We start from the raw sequence: 11,094 nt of genomic DNA, 5'->3' as shown, positions 1-11,094 counted from the left end.
CTCACTTTCAGGCCATCAGATCCTGAGCTATTTCTACTGCCTTCCCCACCTTGTCCGCTTGGCATAGTCCCCATTTCTCTTACCTGTATTGTGCATTAAATGGACTGAATACAGTATCCTGCTCAAATATATGCATGAAGGCTTATATAAAAAATGAATTCCAGGCAAATGTGATGAGGGGCTACTTCTGCAGCCTGCCACCTACTGGCTCACACAACCAGAATCATCCCTGCACTTGCTATGCTATTTTGTAATAATATTATTTCTCTCCCACCTCTTCAATAAGATAGGTCTTGTATTAATGTAAACTTTGGAGATCACATGAATGGAGAACTTTCAGCTTCACAGATATGGTTGAAGTACAACTCCCATCACTATTCCATTGGCCAGAGTTCTTTGAACTGAGGGAGCAGAATTCAACAACAGAGCCAAACATTCCCTAGCCCTGGAACTTAAGATCATTATTTGCAATTCTGCATAGAATAGAATAGAAACATAGAGTTGGAAGAGACCACAAGGGTCATATAGTCCAACCCCCGCCATGCAGGGACTCACAATCAATGCACCTCCAACAAATGGCCATCCAGTTTAAGGACCTCGAAAGAAGGAGACTCCACACTTTCCAAGGGAGTTCCACTGATGAACAGCTCTTACTGTCAGGAAGTTCTTCCTAACGTTGAGATGGAATCTCTTTTCTTATAGTTTCTCTTGTGTGTTTTATTAAATTTGCATGCAGAGTGTATTTTATCATGCATATTTATGTTAATGAACAACCTGTAAACATTAGTGTGTCGAAGTATGAAATGAATGCCAAAAGGCACATATACAGGGTTTTGTGGATATGTTATCTTAGGAGCAAATGGATTATGAGAAAAGCTTTCAAAACCTTAACACCTTATATTACAATACTAAGGTATAATAACTCTACTAGCAGAGGGATCTTTAAGTTACTTATTCTCCCCCCCCCCCATTCTTTGTATCCTAACTAATTACTTATGAATTTGTTGTCATCGTCTTTTCTATTCACAAGGAACAAGAGGGAGATGTGCATGTGTTTATATACAGTGGGTCTCTGTTTACCAGTGACTTTGGGTCTTCTTGGTGGGAAAACCTGTTTTGTTTTCCCATTGTGCAGAAAGAAATGTTTATCTCCAAAAGCAATTGCCAAAAAACACAGTGAGTGGTGCTCCTATGCCCAGGGTGACCAGGCGTCCTAACTGCAAAGGAGGACAAGGCACCGCAAAATTCAAGGAAAATAGAGGACATGACCAAAGCTCAAAACACTCATAGAAATGTAAATTCATGCTTCTTAGTCAAGCTCAAAATGGAGAACACTGTGGAATTCCTCTTGGACAGAAGGTTGAAATTGAATTCAGTAAGGGCTTTGACAAGGTTCCCCATGATATTCTTGCAAACAAGCTTGTAAAATGTGGGCTAGACAAAGGAACTGTTAAATGGATCTGTAATTGGTTGACCGGCTGAACCCAAAGGGTGCTCAACAATGGCTCCTTTTCATCCTGGAGAGAAGTGACCAGTGGGGTCCCACAGGGCTCTGTCCTGGGCCCAGTGCTATTCAACTTCTTCATCAATGACCTGGATGACAGAATTGGGAGCATACTTATCAAATTTGCAGATGACACCAAATTAGGAGGAATAGCTAACTCCAAAGGACAGGATCAAAATTTAAAATGATCTGAATAGACTAGAAAGCTGGGCCAAAGCTAACAAAATGAATTGCAACATCGAGAAATGTAAGGTACTGCACTTAGGGCAGAAAAATGAAATGCACAGATATAGGATGGGGGACACCTGGCTGAATGAAACTACGTGTGAAAGGGATCTAGGAGTCCAAGTAGACCACAAGTTGAACATGAGTCAGCAGTGTGATGAGGCAGCTAACAAGGCCAATGCAATTTTAGGTTGTTTCAATAGAAGTACAGTGTCTAGATCAATGGAAGTAATAGTGCCACTCTATTCTGCTCTAGTCAGGCCCCACTGGAATACTTTATCCAGTTCTGGGCACCACAATTCAAAAAGGACATTGAGAAACTGGATCGTGTCCAAAGAAGGGCAACTAAAATGGTGAAGGGTCTGGAAACCATGTCCTATGAGGAACGACTTAGGGAGCTGGGGATGGTTAGCCTGGAGAAGAGAAGGTTAAGAGGTGATATGATAGCCCTGTTCAAATATTTGAAGGGATGTCATATTGAGGAGGGAGCAAGCTTGTTTTCTGCTGCTCCAGAGAACAGGACCCAGAGCAATGGATGCAAACTGCAGGAAAAGAGATTCCGCCTCAACATTAGGAGGAACTTCCTGACAGTAAGGGCTGTTCAACAGTGGAACAAACTCCCTTGGAGTGTAGTGGAGTCTCCTTCCTTGGAGGTCTTCAAACAGAGGCTGGATGGCCATCTGTTGGGGATGCTTTGACTGAGAGTTCCTGCATGGCAGAATGGGGCTGGATTGGGTGGCCCTGGGGGGGGGTCTCTTCCATCTCTGGGATCCCATGAAATGCAGGGCATGCCCTGGAAAAGGGGGGGCGCCTGGTCCCCCTTCTCTGGAGGGAAAGGCCAGGGCACTTCTGGCGGGAACTTCTGCGGAGCCCTACCTGTGGGTCCCTCCAGCTGCCTGTCAGAAGCCTCTCTCTCTCTCTCTCTCTCTCTCTGAGGGGAGGGAGAGAAGGCGAAGCCGAGTCCAACCCAAACGTCACAAGCAGCCAATCAGGGGCCGTCGTCCGGAGTTTGGGGAGCCCGCTCGTTCCCTGGTAGCCCTCCTCCTCCGCCCCTTTCCCACCCAGGGAGAGAAGGGCAGCAGAGGGACACAGAGAGCGCTGCTGCCGGCAGGGACCCTCCGCTGCTGCTGCTGCTGCTGCTGCTGCTGCTGCCTGGAGGGAGAGAGGGAAGGAGGGGGCGGAGGGGCCACCAGCGCTGCCCTGGCCTCCCTGAGACGGGCTCCTGCTGCCCCCACTCTCCGTCTCCCTTTCTTTCTTTCTTTCTTTCTTTCTTTCTTTCTTTCTTTCTTTCTTTCCTCCCTCCCTCCCTTCTCTCTTTCGCTTCGCCTTCGCTTTGGGCGCCAGGGCTTCTTGCTCCGGACTATCAGTCGCGCGTCTCCCGCATCCAGGTCGGAGGGCGGGAAACAGGGGCCCTTGGCCTCCCTTCCCATTCCCTCCTCCGGCCTCGGGCTCTTCTTCATCCTGCGCCTCCCGGGAGCCCCTTCGCCCAGCCTCCAGCCACAGCTCTTGCGGCTCAAAGCCTCGGAGCCCCTGCCCCCTGCCTTCCCTCCCTCGGCTGCCAGGGGAAAGGAAGCCAAAGCCCAAGGCGCCTGGGCAAACGAGTCGTCTGGAAGAAGCCCGGCCCAAAGGCCCCCGGGAGCAGGGAGCGGGAGGGCAGCAGGACTGGCCCTGGGTCCCCTCCTCAGCGCCGGGATGCGCCTCCGCCTCCTCCTCCGCCTCCTCCTCCTCCTCCTCTGCCAGCTGGGCTGCCTGTCAAATGGGGTCGCCTCAGGTAAGGAGAGCTCCACGCCCCCGACCCTCCCCCGGCCCTCTTGGCCTTGCCTTCAAGGCTAGATATATATATGTACGTACCTTCCTTCCTTCCTTCCTGTTACATACACACAATATATTGCATTAAACCAAACACTAAGTGGGAAAGAAGGAAGGGATATATATATAGTTTAATTCATATTGCTTCCAGAGATATTATATATGGATCCATATTATATATATGTGTGTGTGTGCACGCAACTCTCTCTCTCTCTCTCTCTGGCTTTATTTTGCGAACGAAGATTCAGGAAGGACTCATCCCGCGCTTTCTACAAGCGCACTGATGACTAAAGAGGCCAATCCGGGACAAACAGGTCTAGTTGCCGAAAGCTCAGGGCGGACCATTGTTGGTGATCAATTTGGCCAAGCCTGAGGTGTTGTTTCAGGGAGTCCTTGTATCTCTTCTTTGGGGTGCCCCTCTTACGCTGACCCATGGCGAGTTCACCGTAGAATGCTATTTTTGGGAGGCAATGGTCCTTCATCCTAGAAATGTGTCCTGCCCAGCGCAGCTGCGTCCTCAATAGCATGGCCTCAATGCTGGTGATCCCTGCTTGCTCAAGGACAGCAACATTCGTCACATAGTCAGTCCAGTGTATATTTAGAATTGTGCGTAAACAGCACTGTTGAAAGCGTTCAAGGAGTCGTAGGTGTTGGCGATAGGTGACCTATGTTTCAGACCCATAGAGGAGAATAGACAGTACAATATATACTGTATGTATGTATATGTGTGTGTGTGTGTGTGTGTATATATATATATATATATATACATATTGAATAAATACAGAAACAGAAACACACACACACACACACACACACATATATATGTAGACACATCTATATATAGCATATACAGAATAGTCACCCCTCCATTTTCACTGGGGATCCATTCCAGACCCCCTGCAAAAACAGAAACTTTCCAATATTCAAGCCCCATTGGCTTGAATGGCAGTGCAGCCCCTCCTTTGTCCCCCTCTAATGGCCACCTGCAAACAGGTGAGGGATGCAGATTCCAAGTCCACGAAAATGAAGGGTTGACTGTACACGCACACATTGATATTGTGTGTGTGTGTGTGTGTGTGTGTAAAATCTTAGCTCCCCCCAGATTTTCAGATGGTCACCTCATCCTCACTGGAGAAATAACCCAGTTTGACCCCACCAAAGCTCCGGTGCCACAGCCAACTGCAGTTCCCAGAATCCTACAGCACTGAGCCAGGGAAGTTAAAGAAGTGTCAGACTGGGTTATTTCTCCAGTGAGGATGCATCCCTTGGACTTTAGCACACGTGAGGAATTTCTCTTAATTTCGAATGAAAAGAAAGTGGGGCCAGAATGCATTTATGTGAATTCGCTACTTCAGCGAACTTACATGAATGCGAATTGCATTTGCCTGAAAATAGCATGCCATTGCCTGAATTTGCATGTGGTAGTATATCACACAATAACATGAAAGCCCATGATTGTGTTCGGATTGCCATTGGATTATACGTCCAATTTCCCTGTGGTTTGTGGGGAGCCTTGCTCAACCTGAGGAGTGGACAATGTGTGAACAAAAATTGTGTAGAATAGGTAGGTCGGTTCAGCTCACTCAAAGGATTTCAAAACAGACTCCTTTCAAGACAGGTGCTATACAAGGATACCAATGTTGGGGCTTTTCGGAATCCCTGGTCCATGTAACCACAGGTATACTCTAGCGCAGGGGTTCCCGAGGTTTTTGACTCATGGAGCCCTTATTTCTATGCCAGAGCCCCTAAGAGGCCTACCTTATATCTTACAAGGTAATGTATGTATAAGAAGAATATATTCTTATTCTTTAATTTCATTCCATTTTTATTTCTTTCATTTTCCTGGAGTGGCCACAAAGCCCTCAGGTGTCCTTGGAGCACAGGTTGGGAACCCCTGTCCTAACGGAAGGATTGGTATCCGGTGGGGTTTGGTTCCAAGACTCCTATGGATACCAAAATCCACGGATGCTCAAGTCCAGTTAAATACAATGGGGTAGTAAAAATGTTCCTCACATAAAATGGCAAAAATCAAGTTTTTTTCAGGTTTGCTTTTTCAAATGTGTATATATTTTTGAACATTTACAAGCAGTGGATGATTGAATTCATGAATAAGGAATCAGTGTTTACCAAAGAAAGGCTGTAATAACACTTTGCACGTGTTCAATTATTTCTCCAGTCACTGAGGAAATAACCATGGAACTGCAGTCTACTGTGGGCATCCTATCCTTGAAAGTTATGCTCTTTCTCACCTGCCAATGTCCAGTGGGTCTTCTTTTTGGTACAGTGAAAGCTTTTGCTGTTTCATTGCTTTCTGTAATGAAATGCTATAGGGCAATATCATAAAATCATAGAGTTGGAAGAGACCACAAGGGCCATCCAGTCTAACCCCATTCTGCCATGCAGGAACTCTCAATCACACCATCCCCAACAGATGGCCATCCAGCCTCTGTTTGAAGACCTCTAAGGAAGGAGACTCCACTACACTTCGAGGGAGTTGGTTCCACTGTCGAACAGTCCTTACTGTCAGGAAGTTCCTCTTAATGTTGAGGTGGAATCTCTTTTCCTGTAGCTTGCATCCATTGCTCCGGGTCCTAGTCTCTGGAGCAGCAGAAAACAAGTCAGCTCCCTCCTCAATATGACATCCCTTCAAGTATTTAAACAGGGCTATCACATCACCTCTTAACCTTCTTTTCCCCAGGCTGAACATCCCCAGCTCCCTCAGTCGTTACTAATAGGGCATGGTTTCCAGACCCTTCACCATTTTGGTCGCCCTCCTTTGGACACGCTCCAGTTTCTCAACCTACTTTTTAAATTGTGGGACCCAGAACTGGACGTAATATTCCAGATGGGGCCTGACCAGAGCAGAACAGATTGGCACTATAACTTCTCTTGATCTAGACACTATACTTCTATCGATGCAGCCTAAAATCGCATTAGCATAGGTTGCACATGCCACTACTACCAAGGTACTTTGTGTCCTTTATCTGTATATGTGAGAGTTGAGAAATATATGTCTCCATAAATTCTTTTCTAAAAGGAGCACATGTGGTATAGTCTTTTGAGTGTTGTACTAGGTCTCTGGGTGTTTGTTGTTGTTGTTGTTTTGTACCTCCAAATTATTTTTGACTTATGGTGACCCTAAGGCCAACATTTTGAGTTAAAGTTCAAATCCTCTTGGTCCAGAGAAATCCACTGAGTGAGTTTGCAGAAGTCACACTTTCTCAGCCTCAGAGGAAGGCATAGCAAACCTCCCTCTGAAAAAATCTTGCCAAGAAAACCCTGTGATAAGTTCACCTTAGGGTTGCCATAAATCAGAAATGGCTTGAAGGCACACAGCAACAGCAACATGAAAAACTGAAAAGAGGAGGCTGAAGATATGTAATGTATCTTTTACATTTTGCATACAACAAGGTTTTTATTATTATTTTTTTACAGAAGTAATTGGTCAAGTCAACTTCCCTTCCTCAGCCAGATGCTTTCTTACTGTCCCATGTTCAAGAGGCAGAACGCTTGAGAATTTTTTTTTCATATGGATCAACGCCAACCATTCAAACCTGATATTTGATAAATTGTATCACTTGTTTATCACTGTTGTTTTTTTTATGGACATCAGACAATGGAATATATAGAAATTCTTTCTCTATCTTTTGTATCTCTGTATAGCAGATTGCATGCTTACTGCAGAATGAATTACAGCTTTCCTGTGCAGTGAGGATGTTGTATTGCAAAATGAGACATTATGATCTATAGAAAAATATGCAGAAATGTATTTTTCTTTTAAATTAGAATTTAGCTACTTCTGAGGGAACAGAAGTAGCTAAGGTCTAATTTAAAATTAAAACTATTTTGTTTTAAAAACCCACAGTTTAAACAGAAACTGTTTTTAGTTTTAGATGGATTTGTAAACTGTGGCATGGATTAGGCAGATTTATTTATTTAGTGGATTGATATCCCAGCTTTCTCCCAAAATGGGATTCAAGGAGGCTTTGATTGTAGCTTGGCAGCAGTGATATAAATAAATGAGCAATTAATATTAGATTGATATATCTTAAGTCTCGTATCCTTGCTGATATGTCATTTACAGCAATCAATGTATCAGATCAATCACTGCATACCTTATGTTTAAGCTCCAATCTGTTTGCTTTGTTTTGTTTTACTTGTAGGCCTGCAACCTCTGGGAGACACTGAGGAGTGGGAGATTGTCTACCCAGCATTATGGAGGAGGGACCAGCAGGAACCCGCTGGAGGCAGTGGTGAAGGAGGCAGCTGCAGCACTGATGGAAACTGTGGAAACATTAGCAGCAATATTAGTGCTACCTCTGCATCCACTCAGGTGGTGGGCAGCTCTCGTGAGGTCCGCTCAGTTTCTTCCTCATCTGATAGGCAGCTGCAGCCAGTTGGGGAGACCTCAGAAGATGAGGTTTCCGAGGATGAATATGAATCTCAGGAGTTCTATCACTGGTCTCCTCTTCCTCAGGGATCTAATGCTACTTCTCAGCTACCACCTTCCCCACCTCTATCTTCTTCTCCAGAGGATGTGGATGAAGTGCTGCTGAGGATACCAGCTTTTGCTCAGGAGCTCTATCTGCTGCTCAAGAGGGACAGTCGCTTCCTGGCACCAGGCTTTGCTGTGGAAGAAAGACTAAAGAGTGAGAGGAGGAGTCTTCCATACTCTTCCAAGACCCACACAGAGAGATCGTGTTACTACAGTGGGTCTGTGCTACATTACCCTGGCTCCTTCGCTTCCTTCAGCACTTGTGGTGGTTTGGTAAGGATTATAGCACTGGTATATTCTCTACCATGTTTCCACCCCACTCTCCACTTGTATTTTACTTTCCTTCTACAAAAAACAAAAACAAAAAAGAGAGAGATTTCTTCCCATGAATCTTTTGAATCTCATTGATTTTGCCTTACCTCTTTTGTTCCTGGCTGTTCCCTTATCTGTCTTGCTTTTTAAAATCCCATTCTTTCTCTAGTTTAACTCAACTTTGTTATTTTCTCCATCTGTTTTCAGAACCATCTGTACTCTTTAATTACAATAATGTAATCCATATCCTCATTTTTTTAAATTTAAACTGTGCTTTCTGTAATTGCTAGTTTCACAATTACACAATCATAGGCAATCAAGACAGTTTTGACATAGGCTGCATCTATCTGAACATAGGGAAACAGTATCAAGCATGCCTAAAGTCGTTATTCAAAATATATGATGATAGTGGTGGTGATTTTGGTGTACTGTTCATAGACGTCTCCTGCCTAGGAATACATTTCTGTAGTGACATCATGTGATGTTATTTATTTATGTACTTCATTTGTGAGTTTGTCCTACAGTGGAAGCTCTCAGGGCATTCTGAATATATCAGAAGTCTCCTGTCCTTTACTTATCAGTGTTCCCATCTGTAATAGACAACAACACTCCAAGAGGCATTGACTAGGATTTCAGCTTGATCCTGTTGTTAGGAACAATATGATGATCAAACATCTTTGTAGTCTCCTGTTTCCTGGGGCCAGCCACATGTAATTTGAACAGGGCTGGCCTTGCTATTAGGCAAATTGAGACAGCCACCACAAGCAGGAGATGCTAGGTGTTAGAGGTAAGGAAACAGTGGAAAAGATGTTAGACAACAGAAAAGTGCCCTGGTGGCACAATCGTTAAATGTCTGTATTGCAGCCACTCACAAACCATACGTTTGTGAGTTCAATACCAGTAAAAGGGCTGAAGCTCGACTCAGGCTTGCATCCTTCCGAGGTTGCTAAAATGAGTACCCAGATTGTTGGGGGCAATTAGCTTACACTTTGTAAACCCCTTAGGGAGTGCTTAAGTGCACTGATAAGTGGTTTAGAAATGTACTTGCTATTGCTATAAAAGTGAGTGTGCCATACTTCTAGCACGTGGCCTTAAGTTAGCACCTTAAAGTGCTCTAGATGATATCTTTTTATCACTGTTATTAAACTAAAGGCCCAAACAGACAGGCCAAAATAAAGCTGCTTCGGGTCACTTTGGAGGTATGCTGTTTAAATGACACACACATATTAAGAGGTCGGAAGCCACACCAAAGCCACACTCCAGTCCTAAGGACTGGAGCACAGCTTTGGTGCAGCTTCTGACCTCTTAAGATGTGTGTGTCGTTTAACCGCGGCACATACCTCCAAAGTGACCTGAAACAGCTTTATTTTGGCCTGTCTGTTTGAGCCCTAAGACTCAGTTGCCAGTGTAGTTGGCTTCTTTTACATGGAATGTGGGCTGCTATCATGAATTCTGCATAGAGCAGCAATATATCTTGTGCAAGCCCTGCTCTGGAATCTCACAGGTGAAGGTGACAGGCAGTCTTTCATGCTTGTCCTTAGCTTCTGGTGTTCAATCTTTAGACCAGTGGTCTCCAAATGTTTTTGGGTTACAGCCTCCCTTCCACCTTGCTAACAATCCTGGCACCGCCCCCCCCCCCCTCCAATATTTCTTGACATTAGGTCTACTGTTTTACTGCATATTCAGAACAATCCATCTTGGTCCCTTTGCTAACTGGTCACCCTGGGAGCAGCCACTGAGTATCTGGTTGAGAATCTTCTCACCCTTGCCAGTCTTGTTCCAGTGGCATTACTACGGGAGTATGAGAGCTGAAGGACTCATCGGGTGACACAGTAAGTGGGGTGACAATATGACCACCACTCTAACACTTCCACTGTAGCACTCTATCGCCAGATAGGAGAGGAGGTCAATGGTAGAAGTGACACCATGAGTTAACATACTAGTTGACATCAATCCTTGTGATGTCACTGCCCTAAGGTCAGTGCAGGCAAGAGGACTCTTGATCACTGCTTAGCCAGCTGCACATTCGCTACTTCCAAAGTGATCAGGTGCAAAGGGAGAAGCTTCTCCCTGGTGAGAAGGAACTCTCAACCCTTCTTTACTGGGGTAGAGTGGGGTACAGTCAGCTTCTCACTTTTCTCCCCAGTGAAAAATGACTCTCAGTTCATAGAGGGGTGTAACTGGCTTTCCACTTTTCTCTTTGGTGAAGAAAGAATCTCAGTCTTTTTTCAGCAGACAAAGAAGGGTGCAGCTGGGCTTCCCACGTTTCTCCGCAGTTAAGAAAGACTCTGAGTCCTTCACTGCTGTGGAGAGGGGCACATGCTCTGAACTGGAGACTGGCATGGATGGGGACAGATTTTAACTACTGAAGCTACTCCAAGGCAAAGTACTCTTTCCAAGACTGTCCTCCCCTTCCTTCCCTAGAAAAGTGCCTTCCCCACACAGTTCCCCCCAAAACATTGTTTGTTCTGCTACATCTTCTCTCAGCCTGTCTGACTAATGAAAGCAGAAACAGCAGTGCAACCCCAACTTGCCAGCTAAGTCTCGCAAAGCGCACAAAGCTTAAGCAGGGTCCCAAATTTGAAAGCTCCCTTTTTGCTACTGTTTTGCCCCCACTGCCATGTGAACTAATGCCTTACTCCAATCTGGAATGATTGTCCCAAAATGGTGCTACTTCAGGCCACAGAAGCAATGCTCTGCATCCAAGCCTCAAGAGAATTTCTCAGTTGCCACTATTAGTGAAAGATGA

General features: G+C 45.1%; 1 protein-coding gene across 1 annotated transcript in view; it reads left to right on the top strand.

Annotated features, from left to right (window-relative positions):
* The first annotated feature begins 1,239 nt into the window (after positions 1-1,239).
* Positions 1,240-11,094, top strand: part of ADAMTS19 (ADAM metallopeptidase with thrombospondin type 1 motif 19) — a 151,904-nt gene continuing 142,049 nt past the window's right edge. Inside the window, exons 1-2 of the mRNA XM_089512177.1 lie at positions 1,240-1,375; positions 7,702-8,306. Of these exons, the coding sequence (XP_089368303.1) occupies positions 1,303-1,375; positions 7,702-8,306 (678 nt within the window). The 5' untranslated portion in view covers positions 1,240-1,302. The remainder of the gene's footprint in view (positions 1,376-7,701; positions 8,307-11,094) is intronic.

Source organism: Sceloporus occidentalis, unplaced genomic scaffold, assembly GCF_023333645.1.
Source record: "Sceloporus occidentalis isolate IW3139 unplaced genomic scaffold, rSceOcc1.0.p SCAF_1, whole genome shotgun sequence".
NCBI lineage: Eukaryota > Metazoa > Chordata > Lepidosauria > Squamata > Phrynosomatidae > Sceloporus > Sceloporus occidentalis.
This window is presented reverse-complemented; position numbering and strand designations above follow the sequence as displayed.